The sequence below is a fragment of the Lampetra fluviatilis genome, chromosome 23 (genome assembly GCF_964198595.1).
Source record: "Lampetra fluviatilis chromosome 23, kcLamFluv1.1, whole genome shotgun sequence".
NCBI lineage: Eukaryota > Metazoa > Chordata > Hyperoartia > Petromyzontiformes > Petromyzontidae > Lampetra > Lampetra fluviatilis.
The window spans coordinates 3,811,424-3,831,722 of NC_136297.1; the positions used below are offsets into that span (position 1 = coordinate 3,811,424).

At 54.8% G+C, this 20,299-nt stretch overlaps 2 protein-coding genes across 2 annotated transcripts in view; both read right to left on the reverse strand.

The window, feature by feature from the left end:
• Positions 1–20,299, reverse strand: part of PTCD3 (pentatricopeptide repeat domain 3) — a 75,941-nt gene that overhangs the window by 20,022 nt on the left and 35,620 nt on the right. Inside the window, exons 14-17 of the mRNA XM_078866870.1 lie at positions 19,395–19,442; positions 13,286–13,381; positions 9,189–9,217; positions 8,601–8,704 (exon numbers count right to left, since the gene is read on the reverse strand). Of these exons, the coding sequence (XP_078722996.1) occupies positions 8,601–8,704; positions 9,189–9,217; positions 13,286–13,381; positions 19,395–19,442 (277 nt within the window). The remainder of the gene's footprint in view (positions 1–8,600; positions 8,705–9,188; positions 9,218–13,285; positions 13,382–19,394; positions 19,443–20,299) is intronic.
• The window catches only part of LOC144940615 (translocating chain-associated membrane protein 1-like), a 443,732-nt gene continuing 432,471 nt past the window's right edge, over positions 9,039–20,299 (reverse strand). The window contains exon 12 of the transcript XR_013639144.1: positions 9,039–9,074. The gene's annotated coding sequence lies outside the window, so the exon portion shown is untranslated. The remainder of the gene's footprint in view (positions 9,075–20,299) is intronic.

Below are 20,299 nucleotides of genomic sequence, written 5' to 3' on the forward strand. Positions count from 1 at the left end.
GACACGGGGACTGAGAGACACGGGGACTGAGAGACACGGGGACTGAGAGACACTGGGATTGAGAGACACGGGGACTGAGAGACACTGGGATTGAGAGACACGGGGATTGAGAGACACGGGGATTGAGAGACACGGGGACTGAGAGACACGGGGACTGAGAGACACGGGGATTGAGAGACACGGGGACTGAGAGACACTGGGATTGAGAGACACGGGGATTGAAAGACACGGGGACTGAGAGACACGGGGACTGAGAGACACGGGGACTGAGAGACACGGGGACACGGAGACACGGGGACTGAGAGACACGGGGATTGAGAGACACGGGGACTGAGAGACACGGGGATTGAGAGACACGGGGACACGGAGACACGGGGACTGAGAGACACGGGGACTGAGAGACACGGGGACTGAGAGACACGGGGACTGAGAGACACGGGGACTGAGAGACACGGGGACTGAGAGACACGGGGATTGAGAGACACGGGGATTGAGAGACACGGGGACTGAGAGACACGGGGATTGAGAGACACGGGGACACGGAGACACGGGGATTGAGAGACACGGGGACTGAGAGACACGGGGACTGAGAGACACGGGGACTGAGAGACACGGGGACTGAGAGACACGGGGACTGAGAGACACGGGGATTGAGAGACACGGGGATTGAGAGACACGGAGATTGAGAGACACGGGGATTGAGAGACACGGAGATTGAGAGACACGGGAACTGAGAGACACGGGGATTGAGAGACACGGGGATTGAGAGACACGGAGATTGAGAGACACGGAGACTGAGAGACACGGAGATTGAGAGACACGGAGACTGAGAGACACGGGGACTGAGAGACACGGAGATTGAGAGACACGGGGACTGAGAGACACGGAGATTGAGAGACACGGAGACTGAGAGACACGGGGATTGAGAGACACGGGGACTGAGAGACACGGAGATTGAGAGACACGGAGATTGAGAGACACGGGGACTGAGAGACACGGGGACTGAGAGACACGGAGATTGAGAGACACGGAGATTGAGAGACACGGGGACTGAGAGACACGGGGACTGAGAGACACGGAGATTGAGAGACACGGAGACTGAGAGACACGGGGATTGAGAGACACGGGGATTGAGAGACACGGGAACTGAGAGACTCGGAGACTGAGAGACACGGGGATTGAGAGACACGGGGATTGAGAGACACTGGGATTGAGAGACACGGGGATTGAAAGACACGGGGACTGAGAGACACGGGGACTGAGAGACACGGGGACTGAGAGACACGGGGATTGAGAGACACGGGGACTGAGAGACACGGGGATTGAGAGACACGGGGACACGGAGACACGGGGACTGAGAGACACGGGGACTGAGAGACACGGGGACTGAGAGACACGGGGACACGGAGACACGGGGATTGAGAGACACGGGGACTGAGAGACACGAGGATTGAGAGACACGGGGACACGGAGACACGGGGATTGAGAGACACGGGGACTGAGAGACACGAGGATTGAGAGACACGGGGACACGGAGACACGGGGACTGAGAGACACGGGGACTGAGAGACACGAGGATTGAGAGACACGGGGACACGGAGACACGGGGATTGAGAGACACGGGGACTGAGAGACACGGGGACTGAGAGACACGGGGATTGAGAGACACGGGGATTGAGAGACACGGGGACTGAGAGACACGGGGACTGAGAGACACGGAGACTGAGAGACACGGGGACTGAGAGACACGGGGATTGAGAGACACGGGGACTGAGAGACACGGGGACTGAGAGACACGGGGACTGAGAGACACGGGGACTGAAAGACACGGGGACTGAGAGACACGGGGACTGAGAGACACGGGGACTGAGAGACACGGAGACTGAGAGACACGGAGACTGAGAGACACGGGGACTGAGAGACACGGGGACTGAGAGACACGGGGATTGAGAGACACGGGGACTGAGAGACACGGAGACTGAGAGACACGGGGACTGAGAGACACGGGGACTGAGAGACACGGGGATTGAGAGACACGGGGACTGAGAGACACGGGGACTGGGAGACACGGGGACTGAGAGACACGGGGATTGAGAGACACGGGGACTGAGAGACACGGGGACTGAGAGACACGGGGACTGAGAGACACGGGGACTGAGAGACACGGGGATTGAGAGACACGGGGATTGAGAGACACGGGGACTGAAAGACACGGGGACTGAGAGACACGGGGACTGAGAGACACGGGGACTGAGAGACACGGGGACTGAGAGACACGGAGACTGAGAGACACGGGGACTGAGAGACACGGGGACTGGGAGACACGGGGACTGAGAGACACGGGGATTGAGAGACACGGGGACTGAGAGACACGGGGACTGAGAGACACGGGGACTGAGAGACACGGGGATTGAGAGACACGGGGATTGAGAGACACGGGGACTGAAAGACACGGGGACTGAGAGACACGGGGACTGAGAGACACGGGGACTGAGAGACACGGGGACTGAGAGACACGGGGACTGAGAGACACGGGGATTGAGAGACACGGGGATTGAGAGACACGGGGACTGAGAGACAAGGGGATTGAGAGACACGGGGACTGAGAGACACGGGGACTGAGAGACACGGGGACTGAGAGACACGGGGATTGAGAGACACGGGGACTGAGAGACACGGGGACTGAGAGACACGGGGATTGAGAGACACGGGGATTGAGAGACACGGGGACTGAGAGACACGGAGACTGAGAGACACGGGGACTGAGAGACACGGGGATTGAGAGACACGGGGATTGAGAGACACGGGGACTGAGAGACACGGGGATTGAGAGACACGGGGACTGAGAGACACGGGGATTGAGAGACACGGGGATTGAGAGACACGGGGATTGAGAGACACGGGGACTGAGAGACACGGGGATTGAGAGACACGGGGATTGAGAGACACGGGGACTGAGAGACACGGGGACTGAGAGACACGGAGACTGAGAGACACGGGGACTGAGAGACACGGGGACTGAGAGACACGGGGATTGAGAGACACGGGGACTGAGAGACACGGGGACTGGGAGACACGGGGACTGAGAGACACGGGGACTGAGAGACACGGGGACTGAGAGACACGGGGACTGAGAGACACGGGGACTGAGAGACACGGGGATTGAGAGACACGGGGACTGAGAGACACGGGGACTGAAAGACACGGGGACTGAGAGACACGGGGACTGAGAGACACGGGGACTGAGAGACACGGGGATTGAGAGACACGGGGATTGAGAGACACGGTGACTGAGAGACACGGGGATTGAGAGACACGGGGATTGAGAGACACGGGGACTGAGAGACACGGGGACTGAGAGACACGGAGACTGAGAGACACGGGGATTGAGAGACACGGGGATTGAGAGACACGGGGACTGAGAGACACGGGGATTGAGAGACACGGGGACTGAGAGACACGGGGATTGAGAGACACGGGGACTGAGAGACACGGGGATTGAGAGACACGGGGACTGAGAGACACGGGGATTGAGAGACACGGGGATTGAGAGACACGGGGACTGAGAGACACGGGGATTGAGAGACACGGGGACTGAGAGACACGGGGATTGAGAGACACGGGGACTGAGAGACACGGGGATTGAGAGACACGGAGACTGAGAGACACGGGGATTGAGAGACACGGGGACTGAGAGACACGGGGATTGAGAGACACGGAGACTGAGAGACACGGGGATTGAGAGACACGGGGATTGAGAGACACGGGGATTGAGAGACACGGGGACTGAGAGACACGGGGATTGAGAGACACGGGGATTGAGAGACACGGGGATTGAGAGACACGGGGATTGAGAGACACGGGGACTGAGAGACACGGGGACTGAGAGACACGGAGACTGAGAGACACGGGGACTGAGAGACACGGGGATTGAGAGACACGGGGATTGAGAGACACAGGGACTGAGAGACACGGGGACTGAGAGACACGGGGATTGAGAGACACGGGGATTGAGAGACACGGGGATTGAGAGACACGGGGACTGAGAGACACGGGGATTGAAAGACACGGGGATTGAGAGACACGGGGATTGAGAGACACGGGGACTGAGAGACACGGGGATTGAGAGACACGGGGATTGAGAGACACGGGACTGAGAGACACGGGGATTGAGAGACACGGGGATTGAGAGACACGGGGATTGAGAGACACGGGGACTGAGAGACACGGGGATTGAGAGACACGGGACTGAGAGACACGGGGATTGAGAGACACGGGACTGAGAGAAACGGGGACTGAGAGACACGGGGATTGAGAGACACGGAGACTGAGAGACACGGGGATTGAGAGACACGGGGATTGAGAGACACGGGGATTGAGAGACACGGGGATTGAGAGACACGGAGACTGAGAGACACGGGGATTGAGAGACACGGGGATTGAGAGACACGGGGACTGAGAGACACGGGGATTGAGAGACACGGGGACTGAGAGACACGGGGACTGAGAGACACGGGGATTGAGAGACACGGGGATTGAGAGACACGGGGACTGAGAGACACGGGGATTGAGAGACACGGGGACTGAGAGACACGGGGACTGAGAGACACGGGGACTGAGAGACACGGGGATTGAGAGACACGGGGACTGAGAGACACGGGGACTGAGAGACACGGGGATTGAGAGACACGGGGATTGAGAGACACGGGGACTGAGAGACACGGAGACTGAGAGACACGGGGACTGAGAGACACGGGGATTGAGAGACACGGGGATTGAGAGACACGGGGACTGAGAGACACGGGGATTGAGAGACACGGGGACTGAGAGACACGGGGATTGAGAGACACGGGGATTGAGAGACACGGGGATTGAGAGACACGGGGACTGAGAGACACGGGGATTGAGAGACACGGGGACTGAGAGACACGGGGACTGAGAGACACGGGGACTGAGAGACACGGGGACTGAAAGACACGGGGACTGAGAGACACGGGGACTGAGAGAGACACGGAGACTGAGAGACACGGGGACTGAGAGACACGGGGACTGAAAGACACGGGGACTGAGAGACACGGGGACTGAGAGACACGGGGACTGAGAGACACGGGGATTGAGAGACACGGTGACTGAGAGACACGGGGATTGAGAGACACGGGGATTGAGAGATACGGGGACTGAGAGACACGGGGACTGAGAGACACGGGGATTGAGAGACACGGGGACTGAGAGACACGGGGATTGAGAGACACGGGGACTGAGAGACACGGGGATTGAGAGACACGGGGACTGAGAGACACGGGGATTGAGAGACACGGGGATTGAGAGACACGGGGACTGAGAGACACGGGGATTGAGAGACACGGGGACTGAGAGACACGGGGATTGAGAGACACGGGGACTGAGAGACACGGGGATTGAGAGACACGGAGACTGAGAGACACGGGGATTGAGAGACACGGGGACTGAGAGACACGGGGATTGAGAGACACGGAGACTGAGAGACACGGGGATTGAGAGACACGGGGATTGAGAGACACGGGGATTGAGAGACACGGGGACTGAGAGACACGGGGATTGAGAGACACGGGGATTGAGAGACACGGGGATTGAGAGACACGGGGATTGAGAGACACGGGGACTGAGAGACACGGGGACTGAGAGAGACACGGAGACTGAGAGACACGGGGACTGAGAGACACGGGGATTGAGAGACACGGGGATTGAGAGACACGGGGACTGAGAGACACGGGGACTGAGAGACACGGGGATTGAGAGACACGGGGATTGAGAGACACGGGGATTGAGAGACACGGGGACTGAGAGACACGGGGATTGAGAGACACGGGGATTGAGAGACACGGGGATTGAGAGACACGGGGACTGAGAGACACGGGGATTGAGAGACACGGGGATTGAGAGACACGGGACTGAGAGACACGGGGATTGAGAGACACGGGGATTGAGAGACACGGGGATTGAGAGACACGGGGACTGAGAGACACGGGGATTGAGAGACACGGGACTGAGAGACACGGGGATTGAGAGACACGGGACTGAGAGACACGGGGACTGAGAGACACGGGGATTGAGAGACACGGAGACTGAGAGACACGGGGATTGAGAGACACGGGGATTGAGAGACACGGGGATTGAGAGACACGGGGATTGAGAGACACGGGGACTGAGAGACACGGGGATTGAGAGACACGGGGACTGAGAGACACGGGGACTGAGAGACACGGGGACTGAGAGACACGGGGATTGAGAGACACGGGGACTGAGAGACACGGGGACTGAGAGACACGGGGATTGAGAGACACGGGGATTGAGAGACACGGGGACTGAGAGACACGGAGACTGAGAGACACGGGGACTGAGAGACACGGGGATTGAGAGACACGGGGATTGAGAGACACGGGGACTGAGAGACACGGGGATTGAGAGACACGGGGACTGAGAGACACGGGGATTGAGAGACACGGGGATTGAGAGACACGGGGATTGAGAGACACGGGGACTGAGAGACACGGGGATTGAGAGACACGGGGATTGAGAGACACGGGGACTGAGAGACACGGGGACTGAGAGACACGGAGACTGAGAGACACGGGGACTGAGAGACACGGGGACTGAGAGACACGGGGATTGAGAGACACGGGGACTGAGAGACACGGGGACTGGGAGACACGGGGACTGAGAGACACGGGGACTGAGAGACACGGGGACTGAGAGACACGGGGACTGAGAGACACGGGGACTGAGAGACACGGGGATTGAGAGACACGGGGACTGAGAGACACGGGGACTGAAAGACACGGGGACTGAGAGACACGGGGACTGAGAGACACGGGGACTGAGAGACACGGGGATTGAGAGACACGGGGATTGAGAGACACGGTGACTGAGAGACACGGGGATTGAGAGACACGGGGATTGAGAGACACGGGGACTGAGAGACACGGGGACTGAGAGACACGGAGACTGAGAGACACGGGGATTGAGAGACACGGGGATTGAGAGACACGGGGACTGAGAGACACGGGGATTGAGAGACACGGGGACTGAGAGACACGGGGATTGAGAGACACGGGGACTGAGAGACACGGGGATTGAGAGACACGGGGACTGAGAGACACGGGGATTGAGAGACACGGGGATTGAGAGACACGGGGACTGAGAGACACGGGGATTGAGAGACACGGGGACTGAGAGACACGGGGATTGAGAGACACGGGGACTGAGAGACACGGGGATTGAGAGACACGGAGACTGAGAGACACGGGGATTGAGAGACACGGGGACTGAGAGACACGGGGATTGAGAGACACGGAGACTGAGAGACACGGGGATTGAGAGACACGGGGATTGAGAGACACGGGGATTGAGAGACACGGGGACTGAGAGACACGGGGATTGAGAGACACGGGGATTGAGAGACACGGGGATTGAGAGACACGGGGATTGAGAGACACGGGGACTGAGAGACACGGGGACTGAGAGACACGGAGACTGAGAGACACGGGGACTGAGAGACACGGGGATTGAGAGACACGGGGATTGAGAGACACGGGGACTGAGAGACACGGGGACTGAGAGACACGGGGATTGAGAGACACGGGGATTGAGAGACACGGGGATTGAGAGACACGGGGACTGAGAGACACGGGGATTGAGAGACACGGGGATTGAGAGACACGGGGATTGAGAGACACGGGGACTGAGAGACACGGGGATTGAGAGACACGGGGATTGAGAGACACGGGACTGAGAGACACGGGGATTGAGAGACACGGGGATTGAGAGACACGGGGATTGAGAGACACGGGGACTGAGAGACACGGGGATTGAGAGACACGGGACTGAGAGACACGGGGATTGAGAGACACGGGACTGAGAGACACGGGGACTGAGAGACACGGGGATTGAGAGACACGGAGACTGAGAGACACGGGGATTGAGAGACACGGGGATTGAGAGACACGGGGATTGAGAGACACGGGGACTGAGAGACACGGGGACTGAGAGACACGGGGATTGAGAGACACGGGGATTGAGAGACACGGGGATTGAGAGACACGGGGATTGAGAGACATGGGGATTGAGAGACACGGGGATTGAGAGACACGGGGACTGAGAGACACGGGGATTGAGAGACACGGGGATTGAGAGACACGGGGATTGAGAGACACGGGGATTGAGAGACACGGGGATTGAGAGACACGGGGACTGAGAGACACGGGGATTGAGAGACACGGGGATTGAGAGACACGGGGACTGAGAGACACGGGGATTGAGAGACACGGGGATTGAGAGACACGGGACTGAGAGACACGGGGATTGAGAGACACGGGACTGAGAGACACGGGGACTGAGAGACACGGGGACACGGAGACACGGAGACACAGGGACACGGAGACACAGAGACACAGAGACACAGAGACACAGAGACACGGAGACACGGAGACACAGGGAGACACGGAGACACAGGGACACGGGGACACAGGGAGACACGGATACACAGGGACACGGAGACACAGGGAGACACAGGGACACAGGGAGACACAGGGAGACACAGAGACACGGAGATTCTGCCGTACTAGTAGGCCGAGTGTTGCTGGGGGCTGAGGAACCGCCAGTTGTCGCCAGTCTCCAGGAGCTGGTTGAGTCGGTACGCGAGGTCCACGTCCTTGAGCAGCAAGCACTGCGCAACGCAGCAAACACAAAGACGCCCCGGGTAGCCCACGCGCCGTCCGGAGGGCAAGTGCAGCCGGCGAGCAGCGACGAAGGCCGGCGTGACGTGGCCGGCGTGGCCGGGAACGGCGCACCACGCGCCAAGGGGCACCGGCAGAGGTCGCAAACGGGTTTTGATTCATCTTCCTGGTTCTTTCGGTAAAGTCTTTACCGAAAGAACCAAGAAGATGAATCCCTGCAGTCACGAAAGCTTTAAATCGGGTTTAGATTCCTTACCCGTACCCGGCCGCACCAGGGTCGCAAATCGGTACCCGTTACCTGGCTGGGTACGGGTAGCCGGGTATCGGGTAGGGTACGGGTATCGGGTACCCGGTTGCGACCTCTGGGCACCGGCGGTGACGTCGCCACGGTGCTTGTGCCAGGCTAGGTGCGCCTCGCACGAGGGCAAAAGGCACACGGACGCAAGGGGGCTGCTGCGGCGATATTGGACTCACCATGTTCATCGTGTCCGAGAAGAAGTAGCCTGCGCAGACAGACAAGACGAAGATTGATAATTGTTTTTTTACCCTTCTATCTGGCAACAAAACTGACACCTTTTTTACAAGGAGTCATGTTTGCATAGACCGCAATACCTGCAGTCATAATGCAAACAAAAAACATAACTCTGATAATGATATGCACTGTCCTTGAAGTTGATTGGTCCACACCCGAGACAGCTTTCCTTAGAGCCTAGTCTCACATGGGTTGGACCAGATGACGCCAAAAGGCGCACAACTCAAAGACAATGCACCATCAGAGTATGAGAGCTCGGGGCATACATCTACACTATGGGAACCTCATTTGCCAGTAAAAAAAATATGATAATTGTTTTTTTACCCTTCTATCTTGTAAAAAAAAAGGTGTCAGTTTTGTTGCCAGATAAAAGGGTAAAAAACAATTATCATATTTTTTACTGGTAAATGAGGTTCCAATGGTGTAGATGCTTGCCCCGAGCTCTCATACTCTGATGGTGCATTGTCTTTGAGTTGTGCGCCTTTTGGCGTCATCTGGTCCAACACCATGTGAGACGAGGCTCTAAGGAAAGCTGTCTCGGGTGTGGACCAATCAACTTCAATGACAGTGCACATACATTATCAGAGTTGTGTGTTTTGTTTGCATTATGACTGCAGGTATTGTGGTCTATGCAAACATGACACATTGTAAAAAAAAGTGTCAGTTTTGCCAGATAGAAGGGTAAAAAAACAATTATCATATTTTTTACTGGCAAATGAGGTTCCAATGGTGTAAAAGACTTAGATTAGACGGACGCTGGCGCGAAGCACTTGTAAAATCGCCGAGATTAACAAAAACAATTTCCTTTGAACTGCTTTCTGTGTGTCTGGTTTGTTGCCAATTCCCCCGGCACAAACAGGTTGACAAAGATCCCCCACAGAGCCTCAACCAGAATCCCTGCAGTCACGAAAGCTTTAAAAACAAACGTGTTGTGGTTGTGGGGTGTTGTGGTTGTTGGGTGTTGTGGTTGTTGGGGTGTTGTGGTTGTTGAGTGTTGTGGTTGTTGGGTGTTGTGGTTGTTGGGTGTTGTGGTTGTTGGGTGTTGTGGTTGTTGGGTGTTGTGGTTGTTGGGTGTTGTGGTTGTTGGTGTTGTGGTTGTTGTGGTTGTTGGTGTTGTGGTTGTTGGTGTTGTGGTTGTTGGTGTTGTGGTTATTGGGTGTTGTGGTTGTTGGTGTTGTGGTTATTGGGTGTTGTGGTTGTTGGTGTTGTGGTTGTGGGTGTTGTGGTTGTTGGTGTTGTGGTTGTTGGTGTTGTTGGTGTTGTGGTTGTTGGTGTTGTGGTTGTTGGTGTTGTGGTTGTTGGTGTTGTGGTTGTTGGTGTTGTGGTTGTTGGTGTTGTGGTTGTTGGTGTTGTGGTTGTGGGTGTTGTTGTGGTTGTTGGTGTTGTTGGTGTTGTGGTTGTTGGTGTTGTGGTTGTTGGTGTTGTGGTTGTTGGTGTTGTGGTTGTTGGTGTTGTGGTTGTTGTGGTTGTTGTGGTTGTTGGTGTTGTGGTTGTTGTGGTTGTTGGGTGTTGTGGTTGTGGTTGTTGTGGTTGTGGTTGTTGTGGTTGTTGGTGTTGTGCTTGTTGGTGTTGTGGTTGTTGTGGTTGTGGTTGTTGTGGTTGTTGTGGTTGTTGGTGTTGTGGTTGTTGGTGTTGTGGTTGTTGGTGTTGTGGTTGTTGTGGTTGTTGTGGTTGTTGGTGTTGTGGTTGTTGTGGTTGTTGGGTGTTGTGGTTGTGGTTGTTGTGGTTGTTGGGTGTTGTGGTTGTTGGGTGTTGTGGTTGTTGGTGTTGTGGTTGTTGGGTGTTGTGGTTGTTGGTGTTGTGGTTGTTGGGTGTTGTGGTTGTTGGGTGTTGTGGTTGTTGGTTGTTGTGGTTGTTGATGTTGTGGTTGTTGGGTGTTGTGGTTGTTGGTTGTTGTGGTTGTTGGGTGTTGTGGTTGTTGGGTGTTGTGGTTGTTGTGGTTGTTGGGTGTTGTGGTTGTTGGTTGTTGTGGTTGTTGGGTGTTGTGGTTGTTGGGTGTTGTGGTTGTTGGGTGTTGTGGTTGTTGGTATTGTGGTTGTTGGGTGTTATGGTTGTTGGGTGTTGTGGTTGTTGGGTGTTGTGGTTGTTGGGTGTTGTGGTTGTTGGGTGTTGTGGTTGTTGTGGTTGTTGGGTGTTGTGGTTGTTGGGTGCTGTGGTTGTTGGGTGTTGTGGTTGTTGGTTGTTGTGGTTGTTGGTGTTGTGGTTGTTGGGTGTTATGGTTGTTGGGTGTTGTGGTTGTTGGGTGTTGTGGTTGTTGTGGTTGTTGGGTGTTGTGGTTGTTGGGTGTTGTGGTTGTTGGGTGTTGTGGTTGTTGTGGTTGTTGGGTGTTGTGGTTGTTGGGTGTTGTGGTTGTTGGGTGTTGTGGTTGTTGGGTGTTGTGGTTGTTGGTGTTGTGGTTGTTGGGTGTTGTGGTTGTTGGGTGTTGTGGTTGTTGGTTGTTGTGGTTGTTGGGTGTTGTGGTTGTTGGGTGTTGTGGTTGTTGGTTGTTGTGGTTGTTGGGTGTTGTGGTTGTTGGTGTTGTGGTTGTTGGGTGTTGTGGTTGTTGGGTGTTGTGGTTGTTGGTTGTTGTGGTTGTTGGGTGTTGTGGTTGTTGGGTGTTGTGGTTGTTGGGTGTTGTGGTTGTTGGTGTTGTTGGTGTTGTGGTTGTTGGTGTTGTGGTTGTTGGTGTTGTGGTTGTTGGTGTTGTGGTTGTTGGTGTTGTGGTTGTTGGTGTTGTGGTTGTTGGTGTTGTGGTTGTTGGTGTTGTGGTTGTGGGTGTTGTTGTGGTTGTTGGTGTTGTTGGTGTTGTGGTTGTTGGTGTTGTGGTTGTTGGGTGTTGTGGTTGTTGGTGTTGTGGTTGTTGGTGTTGTGGTTGTTGGTGTTGTGGTTGTTGGGTGTTGTGGTTGTTGGGTGTTGTGGTTGTTGGTTGTTGTGGTTGTTGGTGTTGTGGTTGTTGGGTGTTGTGGTTGTTGGTTGTTGTGGTTGTTGGGTGTTGTGGTTGTTGGTGTTGTGGTTGTTGGTGTTGTGGTTGTTGGTTGTTGTGGTTGTTGGGTGTTGTGGTTGTTGGTGTTGTGGTTGTTGGTTGTTGTGGTTGTTGGTGTTGTGGTTGTTGGTGTTGTGGTTGTTGGGTGTTGTGGTTGTTGGTTGTTGTGGTTGTTGGGTGTTGTGGTTGTTGGGTGTTGTGGTTGTTGTGGTTGTTGGTGTTGTGGTTGTTGGGTGTTGTGGTTGTTGGGTGTTGTGGTTGTTGGTTGTTGTGGTTGTTGGGTGTTGTGGTTGTTGGTTGTTGTGGTTGTTGTGGTTGTTGTGGTTGTTGTTGTGGTTGTTGGTGTTGTGGTTGTTGTGGTTGTTGGTGTTGTTGGGTGTTGTGGTTGTTGGGTGTTGTGGTTGTTGTGGTTGTTGTGGTTGTTGTGGTTGTTGGTGTTGTGGTTGTTGTGGTTGTTGTGGTTGTTGGTGTTGTGGTTGTTGTGGTTGTTGGGTGTTGTGGTTGTTGGGTGTTGTGGTTGTTGTGGTTGTTGTGGTTGTTGGTGTTGTGGTTGTTGGTGTTGTGGTTGTTGTGGTTGTTGGTGTTGTGGTTGTGGTTGTTGTTGTGGTTGTTGAGTGTTGGTTGTTGTGGTTGTTGGTGTTGTGGTTGTTGTGGTTGTTGAGTGTTGTGGTTGGTGGTGTTGTGGTTGTTGGTGCTGTGGTTGTTGTGGCTGAGGGTGTTGTGGTTGTTGTGTTTGTTGTGGTTGTTGGTGTTGTGGTTGTTGGTGTTGTGGTTGTTGTGGTTGTTGTGGTTGTTGGTGTTGTGGTTGTTGGTGTTGTGGTTGTTGTGGTTGTTGGGTGTTGTGGCTGAGGGTGTTGTGGTTGTTGTGGGTTGTTGTGGTTGTCGTAGTTGTTGTGGTTGTTGTGGTTGTTGTGGGTTGTTGTGGTTGTTGTGGGTTGTTGTGGTTGTTGTTGGTGTTGTGGTTGTTGTGGGTTGTTGTGGTTGTTGTGGGTTGTTGTGGTTGTTTGGGTGTTGTGGTTGTTGTTGGTGTTGTGGTTGTTGTGGGTTGTTGTGGTTGTTGTGGGTGTTGTGGCTGACCGTCTTCAGGGTCCTGGCACTGCAGGTTCTCCCCGTTGAGAATCTCCAGCACCTCGGATATCAGATCGGACGCCGAGCTCTGCATGGAATCTGAGCCTGGGGCACAGCGCAGAGAGTACAGAGCCACCAAACGTCACCACAACCTGGCCACACACAACCACACAGCACCACGCCCACCACCACCACCATTCACACCACCACCACCACCATTCACACCACCACCACCATTCACACCACCACCACCACCACCATTCACACCACCACCACCACCATTCACACCACCACCACCACCACCATTCACACCACCACCACCATTCACACCACCACCACCATTCACACCACCACCACCATTCACACCACCACCACCATTCACACCACCACCACCATTCACACCACCACCACCACCCACACCACCACCACTCACACCACCACCACCCACACCACCACCACTCACACCACCACCACTCACACCACCACCATTCACACCACCACCACCACCACCACCGATTCATCCGCACGGCTAAAACGCAGCGGAGTGACACAGTGGGCAGCACAGATGGTGCATCTGTCAGTCATCTACAGTCAGTCAACCCGTAACACCTGGGCCTGTCCCGTGACCTCCTGCACCTAGCCTGGCACAGCAGTCAACCCATAAAACCTGGGTCTGTCCTGTGACCTCCTGCACCTAGCCTGGCACAGCAGTCAACCCATAACACCTGGGTCTGTCCTGTGACCTCCTGCACCTAGCCTGGCACATGAGTCAACCCGTAACACCTGGGCGGTCTGTTCCATGACCTCCTGCACCTAGCCCGGCACAGCAGTCAACCCATAACACCTGGGCGGTCTGTTCCATGATCTCCTGCACCTAGCCTGGCGCAGCAGTCAACCCGTAACACCTGGGTCTATCCCGTGACCTCCTGCACCTAGCCTGGCACATGAGTCAACCCGTAACACCTGGGTCTGTTCCATGACCTCCTGCACCTAGCCTGGCGCAGCAGCCAACCCGTAACACCTGGGTCTGTCCCGTGACCTCCTGCACCTAGCCTGGCACAGCAGTCAACCCATAACACCTGGGCCTGTCCTGTGACCTCCTGCACCTAGCCTGGCACAGCAGTCAACCCGTAACACCTGGGTCTGTCCTGTGACCTCCTGCACCTAGCCTGGCACAGCAGTCAACCCGTAACACCTGGGTCTGTCCTGTGACCTCCTGCACCTAGCCTGGCACAGCAGTCAACCCGTAACACCTGGGTCTGTCCTGTGACCTCCTGCACCTAGCCTGGCACAGCAGTCAACCCGTAACACCTGGGTCTGTCCTGTGACCTCCTGCACCTAGCCTGGCACAGCAGTCAACCTGTAACACCTGGGTCTGTCCCGTGACCTCCTGCACCTAGCCTGGCACAGCAGTCAACCCGTAACACCTGGGTCTGTCCTGTGACCTCCTGCACCTAGCCTGGCACAGCAGTCAACCCGTAACACCTGGGTCTGTCCTGTGACCTCCTGCACCTAGCCTGGCACAGCAGTCAACCTGTAACACCTGGGTCTGTCCCGTGACCTCCTGCACCTAGCCTGGCACAGCAGTCAACCCGTAACACCTGGGTCTGTCCTGTGACCTCCTGCACCTAGCCTGGCACAGCAGTCAACCCGTAACACCTGGGTCTGTCCTGTGACCTCCTGCACCTAGCCTGGCACAGCAGTCAACCTGTAACACCTGGGTCTGTCCCGTGACCTCCTGCACCTAGCCTGGCACAGCAGTCAACCCGTAACACCTGGGTCTGTCCTGTGACCTCATGCACCTAGCCTGGCACAGCAGTCAACCCGTAACACCTGGGTCTGTCCTGTGACCTCATGCACCTAGCCTGGCACAGCAGTCAACCCATAACACCTGTGCCTGTCCTGTGACCTCATGCACCTAGCCTGGCACAGCAGTCAACCCGTAACACCTGGGTCTGTCCTGTGACCTCCTGCACCTAGCCTGGCACAGCAGTCAACCCGTAACACCTGGGTCTGTCCTGTGACCTCCTTCCAGCGAGCCTTCGACACTTCAAGTTGCCTTAAAGTGCACCTAGCCTGGCACAAGCGCCGTGGTAATGTCACTGCTACTTTGTGGCGAATGACGGTGGTTGGTGTTGTACGTGTGTGCGTGTTGTACGTGTGTACGTGTTGTACGTGTGTACGTGTGTACGTGTGTACGTGTTGTACGTGTGTACGTGTGTACGTGTTGTACGTGTGTGCGTGTGTGCGTGTGTGCGTGTGTGCGTGTGTACGTGTGTACGTGTGTACGTGTGTACGTGTTGTACGTGTGTACGTGTTGTACGTGTGTACGTGTTGTGCGTGTTGTACGTGTGTACGTGTGTACGTGTTGTACGTGTTGTACGTGTGTACGTGTGTGCGTGTGTGCGTGTTGTACGTGTTGTACGTGTGTACGTGTTGTACGTGTGTACGTGTGTGCGTGTGTGCGTGTGTACGTGTGTACGTGTGTGCGTGTGTACGTGTGTACGTGTTGTACGTGTGTGCGTGTGTGCGTGTGTGCGTGTGTACGTGTGTACGTGTGTACGTGTGTACGTGTTGTACGTGTGTGCGTGTGTGCGTGTGTGCGTGTGTGCGTGTGTGCGTGTGTACGTGTGTACGTGTGTACGTGTTGTACGTCTTGTACGTGTTGTACGTGTGTACGTGTGTGCGTGTGTGCGTGTGTGCGTGTGTGCGTGTGTACGTGTGTACGTGTGTACGTGTGTACGTGTTGTACGTGTGTACGTGTTGTACGTGTGTACGTGTGTACGTGTGTACGTGTGTACGTGTTGTACGTGTGTGCGTGTGTGCGTGTTGTGCGTGTTGTACGTGTTGTACGTGTGTACGTGTGTACGTGTGTACATGTTGTACGTGTGTACGTGTGTACGTGTGTACGTGTTGTACGTGTGTGCGTGTTGTACGTGTGTACGTGTGTACGTGTGTACGTGTGTACGTGTTGTACGTGTGTACGTGTGTACGTGTGTACATGTTGTACGTGTGTACGTGTGTACGTGTGTACGTGTTGTACGTGTGTGCGTGTTGTACGTGTGTACGTGTGTACGTGTGTACGTGTTGTACGTGTGTGCGTGTTGTACGTGTGTACGTGTGTACGTGTGTGCGTGTGTACGTGTGTACGTGTGTACGTGTGTGCGTGTTGTACGTGTGTACGTGTGTACGTGTGTACGTGTGTGCGTGTTGTACGTGTGTACGTGTTGTACGTGTGTACGTGTGTACGTGTGTACGTGTGTACGTGTGTACGTGTGTACGTGTGTACGTGTTGTACGTGTTGTACGTGTGTACGTGTTGTACGTGTGTACGTGTGTACGTGTGTACGTGTTGTACGTGTGTACGTGTTGTACGTGTGTACGTGTGTACGTGTGTACGTGTTGTACGTGTTGTACGTGTTGTACGTGTGTACGTGTTGTACGTGTGTACGTGTTGTACGTGTTGTACGTGTTGTACGTGTGTACGTGTGTACGTGTGTACGTGTGTACGTGTGTACGTGTTGTACGTGTGTACGTGTGTACGTGTGTACGTGTGTACGTGTGTACGTGTGTACGTGTTGTACGTGTTGTACGTGTGTACGTGTGTACGTGTGTACGTGTTGTACGTGTTGTACGTGTGTACGTGTGTACGTGTGTACATGTTGTACGTGTGTACGTGTGTACGTGTGTACATGTTGTACGTGTGTACATGTTGTACGTGTGTACGTGTGTACGTGTGTACGTGTTGTACGTGTGTACGTGTGTACGTGTGTACATGTTGTACGTGTGTACGTGTGTACGTGTGTACGTGTGTACGTGTGTACACGAATATTTACACTGTTCCAAGGCCTCCCCAAGGGTCGACTCAGCCTAAAGTGAGTACCTGGGGCGGTGTGTAAACATCGCCATTGGGGAAGACAAAGACGGCCGGGCGTGGTGCTGGCTGCTCACCATCTCATGGTGCCTTCATAGGCGCCACTCAGTCTGATACGGGCATCTTTGTCTAGAGGTGTGTGTGTGTGTGTGTGGGGTTTACACTCACTGCTGCAGTGAATATTGAGTAGGGGGTGGTAGCGTGTCTAGAGGTGTGTGTGTGTGTGTGTGGGTATACTCACTGCTGCAGTGAATGTTGAGTAGGGGGTGGTAGCGTGTCTAGAGGTGTGTGTGTGTGTGTGTGGGGTATACTCACTGCTGCAGTGAATGTTGAGTAGGGGGTGGTAGCGTGTCTAGAGGTGTGTGTGTGTGTGTGTGGGGTATACTCACTGCTGCAGTGAATGTTGAGTAGGGGGTGGTAGCGTGTCTAGAGGTGTGTGTGTGTGTGTTATACTCACTCCTGCAGTGAATGTTGAGTAGGGGGTGGTAGCGTGTCTAGAGGTGTGTGTGTGTGTGTGGGGTATACTCACTCCTGCAGTGAATGTTGAGTAGGGGGTGGTAGCGTGTCTAGCGGTGTGTGTGTGTGTGTGGGGTATACTCACTGCTGCAGTGAATGTTGAGTAGGGGGTGGTAGCGTGTCTAGAGGTGTGTGTGTGTGTGGGGTACACTCACTCCTGCAGTGAATGTTGAGTAGGGGGTGGTAGCGTGTCTAGCGGTGTGTGTGTGTGTGTGGGGTATACTCACTGCTGCAGTGAATGTTGAGTAGGGGGTGGTAGCGTGTCTAGAGGTGTCTGTGTGTGTGTGTGGTATACTCACTGCTGCAGTGAATATTGAGTAGGGGGTGGTAGCGTGTCTAGAGGTGTGTGTGTGTGTGTGGGGTATACTCACTGCTGCAGTGAATGTTGAGTAGGGGGTGGTAGCGTGTCTAGAGGTGTGTGTGTGTGTGTGGGGTACACTCACTGCTGCAGTGAATGTTGAGTAGGGGGTGGTAGCGTGTCTAGAGGTGTGTGTGTGTGGGGGGTATACTCACTGCTGCAGTGAATGTTGAGTAGGGGGTGGTAGCGTGTCTAGAGGTGTGTGTGTGTGTGGGGTACACTCACTCCTGCAGTGAATGTTGAGTAGGGGGTGGTAGCGTGTCTAGCGGTGTGTGTGTGTGTGTGGGGTATACTCACTGCTGCAGTGAATGTTGAGTAGGGGGTGGTAGCGTGTCTAGAGGTGTCTGTGTGTGTGTGTGGTATACTCACTGCTGCAGTGAATATTGAGTAGGGGGTGGTAGCGTGTCTAGAGGTGTGTGTGTGTGTGTGGGGTATACTCACTGCTGCAGTGAATGTTGAGTAGGGGGTGGTAGCGTGTCTAGAGGTGTGTGTGTGTGGGGGGTATACTCACTGCTGCAGTGAATGTTGAGTAGGGGGTGGTAGCGTGTCTAGAGGTGTGTGTGTGTGTGTGGGGTACACTCACTGCTGCAGTGAATGTTGAGTAGGGGGTGGTAGCGTGTCTAGAGGTGTGTGTGTGTGTGTGTGGGGTATACTCACTGCTGCAGTGAATGTTGAGTAGGGGGTGGTAGCGTGTCTAGGGGTGTGTGTGTGTGTGTGGGGTTCACTCACTGCTGCAGTGAATGTTGAGTAGGGGGTGGTAGCGTGTCTAGAGGTGTGTGTGTGTGTGGGGTACACTCACTGCTGCAGTGAATGTTGAGTAGGGGGTGGTAGCGTGTCTAGAGGTGTGTGTGTGTGTGTGGGGTATACTCACTGCTGCAGTGAATGTTGAGTATGGGGTGGTAGCGTGTCTAGAGGTGTCTGTGTGTGTGTGTGGGGTATACTCACTGCTGCAGTGAATGTTGAGTATGGGGTGGTAGCGTGTCTAGAGGTGTGTGTGTGTGTGGGGTATACTCACTGCTGCAGTGAATGTTGAGTAGGGGGTGGTAGCGTGTCTAGAGGTGTGTGTGTGTGTGTGTGGGGTATACTCACTGCTGCAGTGAATGTTGAGTAGGGGGTGGTAGCGTGTCTAGAGGTGTGTGTGTGTGTGTGGGGTATACTCACTGCTGCAGTGAATGTTGAGTATGGGGTGGTAGCGTGTCTAGAGGTGTGTGTGTGTGTGGGGTATACTCACTGCTGCAGTGAATGTTGAGTAGGGGGTGGTAGCGTGTCTAGAGGTGTGTGTGTGTGTGTGTGGGGTATACTCACTGCTGCAGTGAATGTTGAGTATGGGGTGGTAGCGTGTCTAGAGGTGTGTGTGTGGTGTATACTCACTCCTGCAGTGAATGTTCAGTAGGCGGTGGTAGCTTGCCAGGCTTGGCTCTGAGCACACAAACAAACAAAGACACATGTGTGTGCGCGTGTAACATGCGTACGTGTGTGTACGTGTGCGCGTGTAACATGTGTACGTGTGTGTACGTGTGCGTGTGTGTGTACGTGTGTGTGCGCGTGTAACATGTGTACGTGTGTGTACGTGTGTGTACGTGTGTGTACGTGTGTAACATGTGTACGTGTGTGTACGCGTGTAACATGTGTACGTGTGTGTACGTGTGTGTACGCGTGTAACATGTGTACGTGTGTGTACGTGTGCGTGCGTGCGTGCGGGCGAGTACGCGTGTGTGTACGTACTAATGCTGAGAGGCCTGCATCTCGGCCAGCATGGCCAGGCTGTAGGTGCGTGCGTACGTACGTGTGTGTGCGTATGTGTGTGTGTGTGCGTGTGTGTGTGTGCGTGTGTGTGTGTGTATGTGTGAGTGTGTACGTGTGTGTGCGTGTGTGTGCGTGTGTGTGTGTGTACGTGTGAGTGTGTGTGTGTACGTGTGTGTGTGTACGTGTGTGTGTGTGCGTGTGCGTGTGTGTGCGTGTGTGTGTACGTGTGTGTGTACGTGTGTGTGCGTGTGTGTGCGTGTGCGTGTGTGTACGTGTGTGTGTACGTGTGTGTGTGTGCGTGTGCGTGTGTGTGTACGTGTGTGTACGTGTGTGTACGTGTGTGTGTACGTGTGTGTGTACGTGTGTGTACGTGTGTGTGCGTGTGTGTGTGTGTGTACGTGTGTGTACGTGTGTGTACGTGTGTGTGTACGTGTGTGTACGTGTGTGTGTACGTGTGTGTGTGTGCGTGTGCGTGTGTGTGTACGTGTGTGTACGTGTGTGTGCGTGTGTGTGTACGTGTGTGTGTACGT